Source organism: Strongylocentrotus purpuratus, unplaced genomic scaffold, assembly GCF_000002235.5.
Source record: "Strongylocentrotus purpuratus isolate Spur 01 unplaced genomic scaffold, Spur_5.0 spur5_scaffold_15, whole genome shotgun sequence".
Lineage (NCBI taxonomy): Eukaryota > Metazoa > Echinodermata > Echinoidea > Camarodonta > Strongylocentrotidae > Strongylocentrotus > Strongylocentrotus purpuratus.
In genome coordinates, this window is record NW_022145600.1 from 25,051,712 (window position 1) to 25,072,858 (window position 21,147).

A 21,147-nucleotide genomic window follows, 5' to 3' on the forward strand; every position below is an offset into this window, starting at 1 on the left:
ATTTTCTTGATGGCGAATTTAACATTTAGATATGCTGTCGGCAAATCTAAAATAATGCTGCATTTGAATATTTGCCGCGCATGCGTAATGTACTTTCCCTTCGCCATGTTGAATCAACGATACTTGGCTCCGATGAATGGTCAGGTTAGGAAGAATCCTCCTTTTTCCCATCGAAGACTTCTTCAAATTATAATTTCAGGTGGTTGGAAAGACGCCCAGACATGCCAGAAGAGTCGAGAAACATTGTAAGTCAAAATTTTGATTACTGCTTCTTTACATTGCAATAAAAATGTGACCCAACCCGCTGTTTGCATTGTTTTCATAAACAGGCTCTGGAGCTACAATACATCATGCGACAACATGCAACAAGCAACATTTCCATGTGTCCACATTCTTGGTATCATTAAGAATAAGTAAGCAAGATGCTATGGATCACAAGATGTAAACAGCACGCATCACTGTACACAATGTACAATGTATGTGGCACGCATGCACATGGCGCATTTTGATATATATCGCGACAGGTCCGGTCCCCAGCGGAGCGGCCCCGTCGACCATGCCAAAAGAGCACGTGCAAATTCACTTCAAAAATTTACCACTCACGTCTGCACGCGCACTGGAAAGCACGTCAGTGTTCACAAACTCGTCCTACATATACAAACATCAACCTCAAAACACCATACCATCACAACCAAAGTATGAAAACAAGCTACTACCTTTATGAATGCTTACATGACAGAATGAAAAAGTTTTACAATTTAATTTCTTAATTCTTCACGAATATTTCGCTTGCACATACCTTTAACTTGTCAGCACGAATGACATAGCCCAGGCGCCACGAAACCTAAACATAAACCAACCCCGTAACAAGCTATGCTCAAAATAATCGGCCAATTATTCTAAGCAACTCGGGACACATTTCTTCATTTATTTATCAATGTAGGCCTAGACTATCTTATTCATCTATGTATTGATTGATTGATTGATTGATTGATTCATTTATTTATTCAGGGGTGGATCTAGGGAGGAGTTCGGCGGTTGACCCCCCCCCCCTTGGGCGGCCAAGTGAGAAAAAAAAGTTTTTTATTATTATTTTTTTTTTAATATTGAAATATCGAGGGCATTTTTTTTTTTTTTTTTTTTTTTTTTTTTTTAAATGCTCACTTCACCAACCTCCACCCCCACTGAGCGAATATTTTGTCGGCGCGATTTTAAAATCTCGGGGAGCAAAATTATTATTTTTTTTTTTTTTTTTTTTTTTAGTGCTCATCCGATTCTTTCTGCTTTTGGACCGGTAATTTATTCCAAACTTCATATCCTGCAATTGCTTTCCTCTCATTCTAATATACACTGTTGGTCATATTAATGGTGGAATCGTTATTTTACCCCGTTTTATGGACTGATTTTGACAATGTATTGTTTTTCTTTATATTGATATTAATTATTTGGTTGTTGTTCCTGCTGTGAACCAACATCGAAACCGCCCTACTTTTTGGCCGGTCAAATTATACATGAACCATATTGTACGAATTTCGACACCCCGCCACCCTTCATTTCCAATATATAAACTTTAACGGATAAAATGTGAATAGGCATGTTTATAAACTGTATAAAATATATAGAAACCGACCAATTAGCTTAGCAACGCAATATACATAGAAATTTAATTAAAAGGGTTAATATAAATTTCGTGAAATTACCAAAAGCCCAATCTATAGCTAATGAAGGAAATCAATGTGCCGGGGATCGATAGTCTGCTGAAAGTAATTGCCCATTTCGGCATCTTTTGTATAACAAATAATTATCTTATTTATGGTTGTGACAGATGTGTATCTTCACTCTTCAAGACAAGATCATGAGTTTACAAAGTATTGCTATTGGTCAAAACAAGAAACCCATATAGGGCCTACGCACTCCAATACCAAGCAAATACCACGAAATCGATAAAAAGTATAACCAGAGAAGATTTGTAGTTTAATTACTCATAATTGGATGTCCCTGAATTTGAGAAGAATGTCCAGTCCCATTATAGAATGTTACTTCAGAAGTTCAGAGAAAACTATTTAACGTCGCTATAGTGCAGATTGGCTTTTAACACTCTGACTTCCAAGGTATTGTGTGCATGCAAGGTGACAAAAGGAAGATTAAAACCCGATGGAAATTTCTGTGAAGGGATTATCAGATTTTCAGTCGTAAAAATTGGATCACTAATAATAAGCACATCCTGTCCTTTATTTCGGAATCATGAATAGCTCAGTCCATTTTAAAGTATTTATTGGAAAGGAGATTCAAATGATACCAGTGGGCACAAACTGAAAATCAGAAGAAAAAAAATACTGTCAAAATACCACTTTTAAATTATCCCGTGCTTCCAAAATTTTAAATTGTATATACAAAAATATCATCGTTCAGAAAATGCTGAAAACTAAAATTTGACCAAGAACCTTTATTGAGCTCTAACTGAAAAAAGACTTGTTGGTGGTTGTGCATTTGTTATTGGTGTAATTTGATTTTAGAGGCTGATCATCAAAATGCGATCTAGATGACTGAGCACTGGCAATTTTAAAAAAAATGCCTGACTTTGCCCAAGTTTGGCGTTTACAAGTTAACTTAATTCGGTTGAGCATTGAGCATCCATTTCATTCAAATAGACCAGAGTCAAGTTCAACATGCCTCATGCAGGGGAGACAAATACTTTATTCAAGAAAACTTAGTAGTATACGAGTCGACGATGAACTCGAGTACCTTCGACTTAATCTGTATCAAAATTGCAACAATATGAATCTGGGTTTCCTTTCCTATACATGATAAGTGAGTACATATTATACACCCTTCTCGGAACATACACCATCGAAATATCTAAATGATCATGATGATGGAAACAATTTTTATATATTTTTCACAGAACCATATGCACCCTCATTGCTAATCAGCTCTGATTTTCTACTGTGAGCCTGATAACATAATTACTGTTCATCTGAAAATAATTTCTTGGATTGGACTTGGATTTTGACCAAACTCTTTGTAGGTTAAAATGCCGTACAGAAATATACTCCAGCTTATAGGACCTAACCTGTTTCTCCGGTGTGAATTTCCACACGACCGTGCAGACATTTGAGGCTGTTCGGTCCAGGCAGAATCCTGTGTGTTCAGATGAGTGGATCGACTCGTAAATTTTCTTATACGTAGAGTTTGTTTAGGACGAATTTGAAAGGTTCGTCCACCTCGCTTGCGCGCTGCATGTGCTCATCTATTCTTCAAGCATGTGCAAATGCATACTGGCTCAGCTGTCAAGGCCGATACCCAGGGGCTAAAGTTGGTAGTTCGCTAGTATAAACCATAGAGTTACTACACATTTCCTGCTTTGCTTGAAAAAAATCTTTCATTATGTGGCTGTTATAATTTAGCGCTGTAGATTTAGACCGGGGCGAACGCGCCCAGATAATGGGCCATCGGGGGCTATATAAATATTCACTCAGGGTGCTGACTGCTCTGTATATAACTTTGCTAAAAGGAACCGAATTGAAGGTCAAGTTCGGGTTCAAGATAAATGGCTGCTCGGGTGTTTGACTTGTCATGATTAAGGGGAAAGGGTAACTTACTAACGCTAGGTCTTGTGATATTGGAACTTTTGCTATAATAATGCCTTGCTAGTAATCTTGAATATATAAGTGCAGATGTAGGGAGGTTGCGATTTACTATGGCTACCCAGGCGCGGATCCAGGATTTCTTAAGGGGGGGGGGGGGGGGGATTTGAAATCAATATGAAATTTAGTGTGCTGAAATTTGAAAATCGTGCCGACCAATATTTCGCTCAGTGGGGGGGGGGGGGGGGGGGGGGGGCACTTATTTGTTAAGGCCCTCGAAAATGTGAAAAATCGCACCCTTGAGCGCCAGGGGGGGGGGCATCTCCTAAAAAAAAAGTAACTAATTAACGTTTTTATAAACGTTTTTTTTCAGGGGGCAGGGCCGCGGGCCTCCCCGGTGGATCCGCCACTGGGCTACCCAAGGTAGAAGCTGCATGTCTTTTAAAGGTAATACATGTAGGCCTACAACGTTGTAAGGACTCACTATGAATTTGGTTCAAATGTACGGGAAGCATATATGCGATCCTGCAATATTCGATGATCGTTGTCGTGGTTGAACTTCGAGTCTGAAAGTATGATTATACAACTCCGGCTCAAGATTAATATTACTTTAGCTTCAAAACAATGTTTCTTGACTAAAATCGATCGATGTTCTATTCCCGTTTGGAAATTATACAGTGCGTCCCAGAAAAAAAAGAAGCCGAGAATTATCGATGTTTTATCATAACTTAATCACAATTATTATAAAAAAAAAACACATTTGTAAAGATAGATCATCCTCTTTCATTAAATGTAACTCATTATTACTCATATGGCGGGCGGTATCTGAATTTCAAAGAGAAAATGACATTTCTAGAAAGTTCATTTTCTGCCCTTTCGCATAAGACACCTCAATCAGGAAAATTGAGCCAGGAATAACAAAGTTCTGTTTGTTTTTAGTAATGCTTGCATTTCCATAATTTGATTAAACGAATTCGTTTTCACTGGCTGCCTGCCGTAGCAACAAACAGAGTTGACAAAAGACTTAATTCCGTTTCGTTGACGATACGCCATGCATTAAGACGAACTTTGTTGAGCATATCAAACTCTAGTCTTTTCCCTGATAATTAACCACTTTGTTTTTTCGGCCCTGCCTTCATTAAAGTTGTTATTTGTAGGGCGTACTCGTACAGGCAAGCTAGGAAGAAGGTAAAGGTTATCTAATTTTTGTCTTCAGGAGAAAGAATAAAAATCAAGTTTATTGATTTACATGGGCCACATTTGTGTTTATAATTGATGCATTGATGCTTCAAATATTTTGTTTGAAGTATCGTATATCCCAGATCTATTAGGAGGATGCTGCGGTGTCACACAGAGGCCAGCAATCCGGATTTTAGTTATCTGGATTATTCGTAGCCTGTCTGTCACCGACGTAAACGAAAAAAATAGATTTCTAAAATCTGGTTTATTCAAGATGGGTCGGGATTTTTCTGTGTGACACCGCCTATTACTGATAATTTGTTTGTTTTTTATTTTTTTTAATTTTATTTAATTTTTATTTTTTTAAATTATGTGTTTATTAAGAATTCAAATCATAACACATACAAACTTTCCAAAAAATACAAACGCTGTGTTACAAGAAATTATTACTGATAAAATTAATAATGAATGCATGGAGATCTCAAAAGTGTTCGGTATTGCATGGCGTATTGTACGCACTAGAGTGAGCTTTGAATTGTTACGTCACAAAAGACAGCGCACAGCAGATCACGCGTTGTCCGGCAACCATAATTTTATACACATATTCACAGCTTAGGTCTAGATACACAAAACATATTATTTCCTAACAAGGTGAAGTTTTGTAATTTTTTAATGTTATTTTCAAGGTGGGGATCAGGAAAGTTCTTTGGCAAATATTAAGGTAACATTCTTCAATTTGCTCTGTCCAAAACGTTTTAAACTTACATTTTCTTATAGTTATCGATGGCGGAATAGATTTGTTTCATTCACTAGGGTTGTATTTTATAGAAACATATATATTTGCAAATCTTGCACTTATAATATTTAGGGTGCATGCTTGATTAAACATTTTATTTATAGAAAAAAATATGGATGGAACCTCGCAAGAAACGTCACAGATTTGCCAATTTGTGTTTAGTTGATCTCAATTTTATAACTTTCTTATTTTTAATCGGATCTTGCTCAAACTTTCACTGACCTGTTTCTCTCACTTTTTGCTTTAGAAAAACCCTACATTTGACTTTGCCTTTTCAAAAAATTGAATGTGATTAAAAATAATAACAAAGAAACAAAGAAAAAAAAACAGGGAAACTGGTTTAATGAATGGGAAAAAAAAGAAATGCAGACAAAACAACGATAAGAATGTTCGAGATCACTTAATCTCAGATGAGAGATAGCTCTCGTGGTTGATGTCTTCCTTCTCCTCCAAAAGACCGTAATTTTCCTTTCCTTTCTTAACAAACAAAAACAAAGAAAGCAAAATAATAACTGATTGCTATTACATTATTCATAAATAGACAAAAATATAATAGTCATAAATAAGGAATAAATGAGTGTACCGGTTTGACCCTGTCATGCTCCTGATCAAGAAGTTACCTAGGCTGCCGGTAATCCTTAATTTGTTACGCCTTTAATCTACAAGATAACAACTATATAATACAACGACATAATATCGTAATTTTAATTTCAGATGCGCATCAGTGATCGCTGGAGGAATCTAGGCTTTATTCAGATGTCAAGAATTGTTTTATTTGGCATAATGATGTGAAATCAAGGTGAAAAAATATTAAAGTGACATAATAAATTAAAGTTCGACAAATCGTTTTTTAAATTTCTACTATAATATTCCCCCGATTCTGTTTGAAGAAGAAAAAAGTACACTTCCAAGTGTCAAATATGGCAAATATGGCAAGTGTCAATATTGCCATTTCATAAAGGAGATTTCCATGGAAAATATCTATTCATATACACAAAGCGATCCCGCCTCCTCATCTAAAATCCGAAGCAACCTTACAAAATTGAAATCGTGAGCCAGAGCAAAAGAAGACTGTGAATAGAAGACTAGTCACGGATGTTGGCCGAGGTAACAGTTCATTCACTGTGTGACGGTCGATGCTTTTTATATAATACAAATGATTGTTTATCTTCAGTGACAGTGTCAAACGCTCATCGGTATCTGCTTGGAGTAGTAACTCTATGGTATCTGCGATTCAGTTCAGCTCCGTGCAAGTCTTCCATTCTACCACTACAGCTCGTCACATTATGCTAAAAAGGTAATACTTCCTTATTTTTCTAAAAGTCACTGTTGTTTTCTACCGTTTGTCTTCTTCAGTAATGATTGTTTGCTTAGTTCGAATTTTGGCGATCTAATTAATAATATATTGTAATATTGATATACATGCATGTACACACAATGTACCTCTCTTCATCCCGCATTGTACGTACAGTGACGGTATGTCGTCAACGCATGTTATATCACCAAGTTATTATATCAAGGTTTTCATATAATGCGTTTTCACGCTAGAAACGCTAATAAATTATCTCTATCTGAGAATGGATTTCTTATATCCTTCTAAATCGTCGAGCGTGGTGAATAAATAACGGTAGTATTATATTCAGGGCCGCTGCATATTTCCATCATTTTTCACACTTGTAATGTTATATCCCTGATTGTGTATAGGAGAGTGTATAATCCTGTGTGTTTGGCTCGAGTTTCCGCGCGGACAATATGCCAAACAGCATTATTTCACTCGCGTTGATTATAATGATGTACATGTATATTTTTCCTCCTGTCACTTCACAATCCACACACAGATAATTTACAAGGGCAGCCGAGCGCAAGCAAGAACATCACGTACGAACCAGCTTTGCCATGTCTGAAACAAAAGGCGGCCTACAGTATTTTAGTGGACAAACCTTGAATGGCCTGTGCTGATGTTATACGACAGATCTGGACAAATACTAATTCGACACTGTTAATAAGTTAGTAATAGGTGCCATAGAAGCAGGTTACATAAAAAAATCCCAACCATTTTAATAAACCAAGACAAGATGTCGGGTGAAGAAGTGGAATTGGAAAAGAACACAGACCTCGCCAATGGCGTGGACAGAAAAGGAACGGAGAACAGAACGGACACAAAGCGGAAAATGGCGACTTACCCCCGGTCGAAGGTAATACATTTTTTGATTTGTTTCGAATGCTTAATATGGTGGATCAAAAGCTGGTTGTAGAATTGCAGTTGCTTCCCTTCACCCCGGCCCTCCACACAGTGACTTTCCCCATTATGAATATATGATTTCATTATAAACATCGTTGTAAATATAAATAATATATAGACATATAGCTTCAGCAGTTTTGTTAATATCAACTGTTTCTAATTCTCTTGCATGTAAAAAAGAAGAAGATTTTAACAACTTTCTGTTGGAATATTGTCCCGTTATCAGGCGCGTACGCAGGGGGGGGGGGGGGTTTGGGGGTTAAACCCCCCCCTTTGGAAATTTTTTGTGTGTAAACCCCCCCTAAAAAAACCTAAAACCCCCCTTTTGGATTTTTTTTTTTTTTTTTTTTAATTATTAAAAAAAAAAAAAAAAAAAAAAATTATTCCCATGGCCGACCTAAAAAAGGTGACCTTACCCCCCCCCCCAACGGAGCAAAATGTCAATTTTCCAAATTTCGAGACCAAAAAAAAAAAAAAAAGTGTCCTCTTACCCCCCCCCCCCCCCCCCCCCCCCCCCCCCCCCCCCCCCCGCTTATTCAGCGGCTGGCTGAGTCGTTGCGAAATTTTCGGACCGATTTATAAATGTTAAAACCCCCCCCTTGAAAAAATCCTGCGTACGCGCCTGCCCGTTATAACCCTCCCCCTCCAAAAATAAAAATGATTCAAACTGAATTTCGGCTATAATTATTATACGCGACCCTCCACTCCCCTCTCGTCATCCTTCTCAATTCTTATGCATGGCGATATTCAGGAGGTTCCCGAATTAATTTGTGCTCTCGTGGTATAATGACGATTTCAGCAACTCGTATAAATATAGAGCAAGGCATGACCCAACTATAGAAGACCTCTCATGCATGTAGACCATCTTTTCAGACTTTATAACCACAGAAACGATCAATAAAGGACTACTTATCCTTTATCTTTTTTCTGTAGTCTATTGGTTCTGTTATGCAACAACAGAGTTTAAATTCCTGAGCGATATTGTGATGCAGTGTATGGTATTATTTTGACGTCACATGGTGCAGATTGACTCCGAAAAAATAGACGATTTCTAGGGAAACAAAAAGGAGAAGTAGTAGAAGAAGAAGAAGAAGAAGACGAAGAAGAAGAAGAAGAAGAAGAAGAAGAAGAAGAAGAAGAAGAAGAAGAAGAAGAAGAAGAGAAGAAGAAGAAGAAGAAGAAGAAGAAGAAGAAGAAGAAGAAGAAGAAGAAGAAGAAGAAGGAGAAGAAAAAGAAGAAGAAGAAGAAGAAGAAGAAGAAGAAGAAGAAGAAGAAGAAGAAGAAAAAAAGGAGAAGTGATAACGGGAAGAGGAAGATGAATATAAAAAAGATTGAAACATAATCGTCCCCTTATTGCCTTCTCAAAATCGTATTTCTTATGTAAAACATTTCTATCAAAGATTATTTTGATGACTCCTTTAATGCTGCACTATATTACGACAGACGGTGTAATTGCTAAAGTTTTCGCAAACTATTGTATTATGCTCCGTAACAGCTTCGTATAGCCGAAGTTGATTTAGAGACGATGACAATAATTATTATCGCCTGTTTAGAACCAAACTCAATTGATTGTTAATACAGGGTAATCGTCCTGTGGGCTCTAAAACAGACGACACACTATATACTGTAAGCCTTTTTTTTTTATTTTATCCCGCCTTCTATTCGAGTGTAAAAAAAGATTGACGATAATTAATATTTATAAGTAGTAAAAGACACTATACAGAGCAATAGCAATGATGATATTATTATCGAACGATATGACACACGAAACCGATGATTTACAGGCTTGAGAATTTATTTGACCATCACTAGTTAATAAGGTTTACTACGTCTCTATATAACCAGTTAATCATTAATGAAAATTTCAATTGCTTTATTTGCCTCAAGTCGTTTGGCCTTGGTTTTTTCATTAGGATGAGCGATCCCTATTAGGGATCTAGAAGCTAATGATAGACCTACTGAGAGCTTTACGAGTCAATTCATCACCAGTGTAACTTTGCTAATTAAAAAACAAAGTGAAAATGAGCTGTCACAAGAGAGGAACATTTTGTCAATTCATCATGATGATCGTGACTTTTATATTGTTTTACGGCATCATTATTTGGATATTTCATCATTTTTGCTTTGTTTTACACTTTATAAAGAACGAATATCCCGCTGACGTTAACACATTATCAAACCCATTTTCTGTATTCTTTTTCTTTTCTCTTCTTTAGCAAAATTATTCCAAATGAATTGAATATTTCAAAAGGATAAAGTCCAGTCCTGCGTTATGAATGCGAAATAACGAGATGAAAAGGTTTTGTGTATATACTGTATTTAACAAAAAAGACAAGAGACCCCCCCCCCCTCTTCATTTTGATAAAAAAATAAATTCTGTTAAAGATAAATATAAGTTCATTTTAATATAGTCTCTCGTTGGGATAATTATAAGGAGGAGAACGTTCCTTATTACATTCCATATTTTTACAAGGCGGCCGTTGACGCGGACAAAACACAAAATGTAGGTCGGATACCAAACTTTGATAAATATAGTTGGTCTGTTTGCTCAGTTTCACAGGGGAATGGACATTACTCCTTATATAATTGGTGATAATGCATATTTCATTCAGATTTTTGTTTGGAAAAGATCGTTGTTCAAACATACTTAAAAAAGAACGATTTTGTATAATAATTTATAGCCCACACACTCCGGTGCCCCACATGTCCCACACAGTGTCAAGTGTTTAACCATGCGGAGAGAGAGAAAGGGAGAGAGAGGGAGAGAGAGAGAGAGAGAGAGAGAGAATGAATCATCAAATTTGTCTTTTGAATAATAGGTCTATTGTATAAATTCATAAAGTTATGAAATAATGCTCGTACCATGAACTTTTATTCATGTTTAATCTGTAAATCGTTCGTTTCATAACTCCGGATAGTCTTTTTTCATACCTATTTTAATTTGCCGTGTATCAGACCATACATTGACTGAAACGAGGATGGACCATCATGTTATGTTCAGTCCACGATCGTTATAGGTCTAAAACAAACGATTTGAAGAAGTATAGGCAAATTAGCAAAAGTATAATTTATAAGTACCGAGCCGGACCTGACATCATAATCTCTATTCAAGTCTCAAGTTTCAAGTTGCAAGTTTATTTCACATTTCACAAATAAAAAGAATTTACATAATTGACAAAAATAGAACATACAGGGTTGTAATATGAAATATACTAAAAGTGTCACATTATATGATTAATTCTTTGAAAAGACGTCGAAATTAATTGTAATGAATATAAGGTTATACAGAGTAAAATGTGAGGAACCTATTAAAAAATAAAAAGCTTAGCTTGTAGATTATAAGTTCCCATAAATAAAACTAACATTTGGTTGAAGTAGTTGTATTGTCTAATGATACTATCTACTACTACTACTACTACTACTACTACTACTACACTGTATAGTACTACTACTACTACAACTACTACTACTACTATTATTATTACTACTACTACTACTACTACTACTACTACTACTACTACTACTACTACTACTACTACTACTACTACTACTACTACTACTACTACTACTACTACTACTACACTGTACTACTACTACTACTACTACTACTACTACTATACACTATACTACTACTACTACTACTACTACTACTATACACTGTACTACTACTACTACTACTACTACTACTACTACTACAACTACTACTACTACTATTATTATTACTACTACTACTACTACTACTACTACTACACTACTACTACTACTACTACTACTACTACTACTACTACTACTACTACTACTACTATACACTGTACTACTACTACTACTACTACTACTACTACTACTACTACCACTACTACTACTACTACTACTACTACTACTACTACTACTACTACTACTACTACTACTATTACTAGTACTACTACTACTACTACTACTACTATACACTGTACTACTACTACTACTACTACTATACACTGTACTACTACTACTACTACTACTACCACTACTACTACTACTACTACTACTACTACTACTACTATACACTGTACTACTACTACTACTACTACTACTACTACTACTACACTGTACTACTACTACTACTACTACTACTACTACCACTACTACTACTACTACTACTACTACTACTACTACTACTACTACTATTACTACTATACACTGTACTACTACTACTACTACTACTACTACTACTACTACTACTTCCACTACTACTACTACTACTACTACTACTACTACTACTACTATACACTGTACTACTACTACTACTACTACTACACTGTACTACTACTACTACTACTACTACTACTACCACTACTACTACTACTACTACTACTACTACTACTATTACTACTACTAGTACTACTACTTCTACTATTACTAGTACTACTACTACTACTTCTACCACTACTACTACTACTACTACTACTATACTACTGCTACTACTACTACTACTACTACTACTACTTCTACTACTACTACTACTACTACTATTACTATACTACTACTACTACATGCTACTCTTAATAACAAAGAAAAGAAACCAAATCAATAAAGAAACTAGTTGAAACTAGAACTTATGAACATGCAGTGTTAATTATCTTCAACTCATTATGACCTGGGATTATATTACTTATGATTTTTTTTTTTTTTAAATATCTGCATTTTTCAAATAATTTATTATTTTATATCAGAAAGGTATTTCTGGGCCCCGTCTTACAATGAGTTGCGATTGATCCAAATCAATCGCAACTTTGCAATCTCCTATCTCTTGTGTTCATACTAGTTGCGGTTGATATCAATCGCAAATAAGTTGCGATTGATATCAACTCTTTGTAACACAGGGCCCAGGTGTCTCCAAATTTATAGATGCCGGGCATACGAGTACACATTGTGACAGGAACTGTCTGGAAGCAACTGAAAATGATTATGTGATAAACGATTGTTTTTCCATAGAAGCTATGACGCCTTACGAATGCTGTATTATCCGAATCTAGACTTTCTCTTTATTTATTCATCTTTTCATAGTAGATTTTTGTATTATGTACTTTTATTATGGAATTCATTTTTGAAATAGGCCATGTTCGTAATGTAATCATATTTAATGCGCGAATATTTAAGTTCCTCGTTGCAAATGGTTTCATTCATGTTTTCATAATCTTTGTTCTACCTAGCAACACTCAATTTGCATTCTGACTATTGAAATACAATTATTCGTAACAGGTGAATGAAATAATTTGTTACTTTGCACACGCAATGTGGCAAGTGAAAGAAATATAATTAGGGACTTTTAGATTTGCACAACGACAACGTGCATTGCTACGATCGACGTCCTATTAATGCGCTGCCTTGAATGGACGTCACACGTATCAGTCCACGCAAATCTAAAAGTCCCTAATATCAATCAACATGTCTTTAGGCATCTCAGACTCTCAGTATCCTAAACTTAAAAAATACACAATTATCATCAGAATAAAAACAAAAAGAGAACTAATGCAAACATATTGGCCCGAATTCAAAAAGGAGGTTTGTCGACAAACCTAGGTTTATGTGCGTCATAATTATGACGCGTTTCGATGCGTTTCAGACCAAGGTTCAGACAAACCTTGGTCTGAAACGCGTTTGTCTTCAAACCTCCTTTGTGAATTCGGGCCATTATGATTCATATATTATTTTATTTATTGAGGAATTTGGAAATTTCCTTAAAAAAAATACCCCCCTCGCAGTGGTTATAATGCCAAACTTCCACAAGATACCCCCCCCCCCCCTCATTCATACCGAGGTCCGGGAATTAGTTATATTTCGGATGACGTGACTCTGTAAACATGAACCCCGTTTTAGTACATCTGTATGGCCTACATTCATTTCGATCTTGAATAAAAACCGCTGGTCTTTCCAATAATACATTATTGTATGACTCATATTTCACGCTTGGGTGCATGACCATCGCGATATACTGTACTCACGGAAATCCAAACATGTTAATTACGAGAGGAGAGGTACATGTACGTTCAAGATTTCTTAAAAGCGGTGGTAAGTGGTACTCTTGTTTTGAGGTAATATTTGGGTATAGATCATTCCTTTTGTCCACAAAGCAATTGGTGGACTATCCGACTGCCATTGTCGAAAATTAAACTGGAATGATCAGTACTGTATGTACTGTACAAAGTGCAAAACATTACTGCCTAAGAATACGCATAGTATTGTGTGGTATATGGAATTGTTTGTTTCACCCATTCCCCATAGTACAAAGCCATGCATGCTCAACTTAGTTGGCGTTGCCGGTTGACTGCCATTTTATAACATGCCAAATTATTAACTTTACCGAGTGTAGATCTTTTTTGTATTGCTTCATTTTGTTTTGTTCTTGTAATGCGATGTATTTGATTTGTTTGTACTGTATTATACTTCGGGAACTACGCCTTACAATTTCTTTGAACCAAATTTTGTAGTAGCTGCCATTTTTCATTTGTGTACTCTATTATTTTACATTTTACATATTACCATTGTCATTTGGTTTTTCATGACTGAGAACAATAATATTGAACCATTGAAAATCTATTGAAAGCCAGAACGGCTAAAAATTCTGTGTCATATTATGCTATGAGTTCATGCCCTTCAGGTTATTAGCAGACACTGAGGGCGAGGAAGGCTTTTCTTATGTCGACAAAATGTACTTGGGACTTGAGTATAGTGCCCCACCCCCCTCGAGAGAAGGAGAAAAAACACGTAAAAAGCTAGGATGTATACACGTACCCCTGCACATTGGGTAAAAGGGTAAACCACAAATCACCAAGGAGGTTCATTTGTTTGTGGTTCACTCTTTAAAAAAAGCAAAGATTTACAAAACGACCATAGGCCTTTCTTATCCCCGAAACCTGTCATAAGATTTTGCCTCATAGGAAATACAGCACTCCTGTTCGTATTAAAATTCGTTACAAACACGACCACAAACAGCAACAAGAACAAAACAAAATACAACGGTATACAAAACAAAAGACAAAATGGAGTGGTGTTGCCAAAGCTTTGATTAAATCTTTCGGAATAGACCCTACAATCAATTTGGGATTTGGTAGCATTGTACAAAAGTTCAAAAACAATTCCCGCATACATACAATATAATTATATACATTGAAATTCAGACAAGAATACTTATTATTTCAGACAGAAGGGCACGCCATTCACTCGTTGAAATATTTGTCTTATCATTATTGTCATTTCTGCTTTTGTTCGTGTTATGTTGGTATGCGTAGTTGAGTACAGTTTTGTTTATAAATTGCGCAAAATAAACATACGTCATTCTTAATATCAATTTAGTTCTCATTATTCCCGTTCCTCTCATTTTTCTGCTTCTATTAAATCCAACTAAATATCAGGGTGGACTTTCCCTTTAATAAAATACAAACTAACTGACTTGTGACTATTGACATTGAACTTCGACCAGATTGTCCATATTTCCTGCATTTTGCTTTTGATTTGAAGTTTGAACCCATAAAATATGGCAAGACAAGCCGTGCTGCATCGCATGCACGTATCCATTATGATAATAACGATGTCAATTGTGTAATCTCGCATAAATTGAAAGCAATTAAAGTCATCATGAAACCACATAGGCTCTCTGAAGTTATGTAGTTCGGGTTGATACATCCGAGAGACTTTTAATTAATCGAAAGCAATAGCATCATGAGAGCACCTAGGCTCTGTTGAGTTCTGTACTTTAGATTTCACTGTTCTTCAAGTATAACAGAAGACATGTAAGTGTATTTTCTTTTATCCAACCGTTGCGCTGAAAGTAAAGCAATCTTGCACGTACGAGGCATCATCTGATTATATTACCATGATTGATCGATTGTTTTATTGGTTCATTCATTTATGTAAAACATAGTGAGATACATTCGATTTTTTCAAGCTGTCGTGCTTGCACGTGCGATCTTCTTCCTTGTATTAATTAATTGATTAATGATTATATATATCTATTTCTCTCCTTTTTTTCTTTCATTCTTATTTTTGTATATCTATTCGTTCAGCAATTCATTCATTCATTGACATTTTAAATTTATATAATGATATGTATATTGATATGGAAATCCTGTATATCAAACATGGTTAAAATTATTGAAATTTTCCTGCTGATAAAAAGAAACATGTCGATAACAAAATTAATTTGCCATCGACACATTACATGGTGATATTCGTGGATGTAAACAATTAACCAAGATCCATGTTATGTTGCTCTATAACACCAGCTAGAGGCGTAGGCTGAGCCTACATGTAACTATTGAAGGTTGAGGGGGGGGGGGGGGAATGAAATGGGAATTATCAGACCACTATTAAGTACAGAGAGGATAATAAATTGGTCCTATACCGTCAAATTAATTTCACGTTACTCTTCTCTTCTCTCTTCCTCTCCCTCCCCCTCTCTCCCCCCTCTCTCTCTCTCTCTCTCTCCCCCCCTCTCTCCCCTCTCTCCCCCTCTCTCCCTCCCCATCCCCCTTTCTCTCGCTCTCGCTCTCCCTCCCCCTCTCTCTCCCTCCTCCCTCTCTCTCTCTCTCTCTCTCTCGATTAAAAAAATGTTGGGGGGGGGGGGAAGGACACATGCCCCCTGTCCCCTTTTTTAATCCAATGATTATTACCAGATATACCTTATTTCCTTCATGAAAATGACGTTCATGTGATATAAGTCTGTCACGCTTTCTATGTTGAAGAGAATGTGGACATCCTGTACTCCAATGTTAATAATTACACGTGTTTCCTGCCCAAACTATAAATCATCATACCCGTGTTTATTTTCTTTCTTTTTCTTTCTTCACGACCACAGAGACTTCCAAAAACAACCCATTAGCCCCGGCTTTTAAAATGTTTGAACATTAAAACTATATACAGGGTCGGATCTAGCTTTTTGCCAAGGGGGGGGGGGGGGGGGAGGGGGGGAGGGGTTGACCCAGTGGCGGATCCAGGGTTTTTAAAAAATCGCTTCTTTTTTTCCCCCTCCCCCCCCCCTGTTTTCCATTTTTTCCCACTTGGCCGCCCAAGGGGGGGGGGGGGGGTTTAACTGATTAATGAATGAGCCCTTGAGTTTATTGTTTGAAAGTCTAAAATGCGATCGCGTTTTTCTTTCTCTCGGATGAATTTGAATGCGTGAAACACGGTGAATGAGCTATGTAGGATAATACTCTACAATATTTCTATGAATTCTCTCTATTTCGACACCATATATCGCTTACTTAATTATCGTTTTTTTTTCTTGTTTCAGATCCAGACGAGAAAACGGTTCAGAACGGCAGTAAATCAATGGAGCCTTATGAAGACACACCCTTATACAAGAAACAGGTACTGATGATTTACCAAATATTTTGTACTTGATGAGGTAGTGGAAGACAGTCGCCAACGACATTCGTCTGAAAGGCATGAGCTCTGTATTAACGATTATGAATTATTAACGCCCTTGTGGCTCCAACATTAAACAATTATTTTTGGCTCAAGGTCTCTCTGCAATATATTCTAATACACGTAACATGATTCCATGTCATTATGATCACCTTTATCTATCAAGTAATTATTTGGCTCTCTGGAATATGGGTATGTACGGCACTTACACACGGAGAGCGGCAAATGTGGATTGATAATTACGTGGAATATGGAAGCGCCTTTGGTGCCTCACGTGCTGGATGTGTGCGCTATGAAATATCTATCATAATTGTTATATTATTATCATTATCATCATTATTATTAATATTAGTTGAAGTACAATAGTAGTATTATTATAACATAGTATAGTAGGAGTAGTAGTACGATTATCAGACGTTATAGAAAGTCAAATTAAACGATATCTTACGTCTTTCTTATATTCTTTCTTTTTTTGTTTTATCACTTTGCAGGATTCATCCAGCAGGTTCCGTTGGGACGCAGTAGGATGGGCAATAGGCATCATCTTCATCATCGTTCTCATGCTCGCCATGATCTTCATCGGGAACTCCCGGGGCTGGGATGCCGAATCTGGTTACTGCCACAACGAGAGTGAGTCGTCCCAGGAGCGCTTCCTACCCGAGCCGTACATCGAAGAACCCGGCGTACCGGGCCGACATGGATCGGGAGCTACGGCGAGATGGTACTACTGGCAGATACCCCCTGCTGACGTCACAGCATGGACCAGAGGCCTCATGTGGCTGTGCTACGTGGCCCATCAGCTGTTCATATGGGGCTGCATCTACTACGCACAGAGGATGAAGACAGTCTACCCGAACCCCCAAGATCCCAAGTACTCCACCGACATGAAGCAGTTCAACTGGATACCACTCGTAGGCAACATGGTGTTCCATCTGATTCACCTGGGACAGACCCATTGGACCTACGACGCTCTGGCCCAGGATGTGTCGGAAGCTAGCTCTCAAGGATCTGTCATTATGTTGCTTGTGTTTGTCTTGATGATGGAGTACCGGAATCGCGGCATGGCGTTTGGTTGGCCATCCAAAGATGACACTGGCAAAGTCAGCAACGCACTGCGGCTTCCCCTGGGTCCTCAGGAACTCATCCGTCGCTACCACGGTTATGCTTTCTCCTGGGCAGCCATCTACACATTCTGGTACCATCCTATGGAGAACACGCTCGGCCATGCCTTGGGCTTCACACACACCTGGCTCTTCATGCTACAGGGCAGCCTCATGTACACGCAGGTGCATCTCAACCGCTACTGGCGTCTCCTGCTCGAGGCATGGGTGATCATCCACGGTTCTGTGGTCGCTTGGCAAACCGGTGGCCCAGCTCTGGACGGCACTTCTCTCTATCCAATGTTCATGTTTGGTTTCCTCTGGGTCTTCACCATGACGCAACTCTTCGGCCTTCCCGTCTTCAAATACATCCCACGCCTGCTCTGGTTCCTCCCCTTCATCGTCTACATGGGCGTGGGGATCTACGTCTATGGATGGGTCTTCGTCGACAAAGAAGGTCGCTACTGGATACGCATGAACGAAATGATCCGCATCCCTGGAACGGAATACCTCTGCGTCATCGTCGCTTGGCTCGTCATGTGGTTCTTCCTCTGGATCGAAAAGAAAATTAAATCAGATAGGATCGACGAACCTTTCCAACCTCCTAGCATCGTCAAGGAAATCCTCTACCTATCAGGGGTAGTCTTCACCTACGCAATCATGGTCACAGCCTCTATTCTGATCCAAACCTTAGATGTCAAGATGGATCTGATTGCTCTCATGGTCATACTCGTCATCATTTTCACGGTGGGTGTCGCCGTGACCTGCATGCTGTTCAAACAAATTATGCCACCGTATTCGAGAGACTCTAAAGACGCAAGCAATATATCCAGAGTTTCTCCAACGTTTGACAACCCAGGTTTTAACGTGGACGAAAAGAAGGTTTAAGAGTAGACTTCTAATGACTGAGAGACAGTTATTAATATTCTAGCAAATTTTGTCACATTTCGAGCTTTTGATTATGTATTCCATCCCTCTAATCAATATAGCAATGCCGAATATACCTCATTGCAAATAACATTATAACAGGAATGCATTCTATATTGTTGCTCTTTCGGTATAGAATTTCATTGTGGCGATACTTGTATACATTGTGAATATTATCGTCATTTCAAGTTTTCCAATGTCGGACGCGCCGGCCATTTCCCTAACTTTAGGGGATGCTTTATTTTGATAAATAGAATTGAAGTGAAGTGATTATATTTGCCCTACCTTTTCATTTATCAAATCAAAGTAGTATCGTCCTATTTTTACATGAACCTAAACCATTCTTGTGCACACGATTTGTATTAATGACAACTTGGACTCAGCAAAAAAGGCCGAGGCAGATTTTACCAGGAGAGTCTGGATTTATGGTAAATACTTGCGTAAAGTTCGCATGTGTTTTTCGAACACCAATTATCAAGTTAATTTGATGAGAATGTTTAAAATCATATAAATAGACCCAAACATGAAAAATTAAATACATGAAAATCATATACGCATCATGAAATTTAGGGCTATCCCATAAGACCCATGTCCAACAATACCTTCACTATGAGTTCTACTGTCCTTTTTTTCCTTCCAGACATCAAAGGGAAGTGGAAGCTAGATGATTATTTTGTCTTACTTAACATTTTAAGTCAGACATGCCGAACATAATAGTGAGAAATAATCATGAATTGAAAATAATAACAACATCAATATGGTAATGATGAGGCTTCTATATTACCAAAACCTTTTGAGTAGCTTTTAACTTTACTGATATTCACAGGAGAGCAGTAGTGAAAAGTACTTGATTATGATGATTTTTGCCGTTTTAAACTACAATAATAATTGTCTTTCGTAATATTATGCTACAAATGCTATTTTGAGATGAAATGTATATATTTTTAATCTGAATATATTATTATATCTGATATTATTAAATATAGGCTCATTTATTACTTTTAATTACATCGTGCAAAATTTACTATTTTTTTGCGTTTCTTTTCTATCTTGATATAATAATAGTCACATTTTGTAGCGCTTAATACTTTACGTTTCTCAGCGCTTTACATTTTAATTGTTACGTAAATGTTGTATGGCAGACTAAAAAAGTACAACATTGCATTTTAAGGGTTGATATAGATTATTATGTACATACAAGCTAAAGCAGAATTTAAGAACACATCTACAAGATCTTTTTGAATTCCAAATTTAAATAAAATTCAATGGCCGAGATGGCGTGAATCGAGGTTAGAGGGAGGAAGAGAGTAAGAGGGAAATAAAGGGAGAAAGAGAGAGAGAGAGAGGGAGAGGGAGGGTGGGAGAGAGAGAGAGAGAGAGAGAGAGAGAAAGCGTCTTATTGACTACTAATTATTCAAGGATTAAAGTGAGGAAGAAGTGAGAAAGATAGATAAAGAACGAGGAGCAAGGATGTCGAGATATTTTTTTTTTAGATAAGAACTGGATGTCGAGCAAAATTGTTTGACAAGCAATCAAGCAAGTAATAAACAAAAAACAACAACAAATAAACACTAATAGAAAAATAATAAAACCTGATTCTCAGCCCCTATTTTGGTAGACTATATCGATGCCTATACTCGGCATGTCGATCATGTCTTCTCTGTCTGACCCCAACTGAAGAACAGGGGCCCGTTTCTCGAAACCGTCATAAGTCTAACTTCTTGACTATCCCATTGAAACGTGTGTTAATTCTATAAAAACAAGTTTCAATGGGGTAGTCAAGAAGTTAGACTTATGACGGTTTCGAGAAACGGGCCCGGCTTGGACTCCCTGCCTTATAAAGAGTTGCGTTGATCCAAATCAATCGCAATTCCTCCAATCAATCGCAAATTTACATCCCTTTATCTTTTA

At 37.2% G+C, this 21,147-nt stretch overlaps 2 protein-coding genes across 2 annotated transcripts in view; one reads left to right on the forward strand and one right to left on the reverse strand.

The window, feature by feature from the left end:
• Window positions 1–908, reverse strand: part of LOC100887863 (tudor domain-containing protein 1) — a 33,133-nt gene extending 32,225 nt beyond the window's left edge. Inside the window, exon 1 of the mRNA XM_030985891.1 lies at window positions 800–908. The gene's annotated coding sequence lies outside the window, so the exon portion shown is untranslated. The remainder of the gene's footprint in view (window positions 1–799) is intronic.
• A 5,823-nt stretch (window positions 909–6,731) lies between these two features.
• On the forward strand, window positions 6,732–20,401 carry LOC100894109. The gene is made up of 4 exons (XM_003727146.3): window positions 6,732–6,859; window positions 7,401–7,757; window positions 17,076–17,152; window positions 17,701–20,401. Exons 3-4 carry the CDS (start codon window positions 17,114–17,116, stop codon window positions 19,195–19,197), a joined length of 1,536 nt encoding a protein of 511 aa, XP_003727194.2. The 5' UTR covers window positions 6,732–6,859; window positions 7,401–7,757; window positions 17,076–17,113; the 3' UTR covers window positions 19,198–20,401.
• Window positions 20,402–21,147: the final 746 nt, after the last annotated feature.

Excerpts from the sequence above, each read along its gene's own strand:
- LOC100894109 (XM_003727146.3), top strand. The coding sequence starts at position 17,114 with ATGGAGCCTTATGAAGACACACCCTTATACAAGAAACAG. Across the intron at positions 17,153-17,700 it reads CACCCTTATACAAGAAACAG|GATTCATCCAGCAGGTTCCG; the intron begins GTACTGATGATT and ends ATCACTTTGCAG.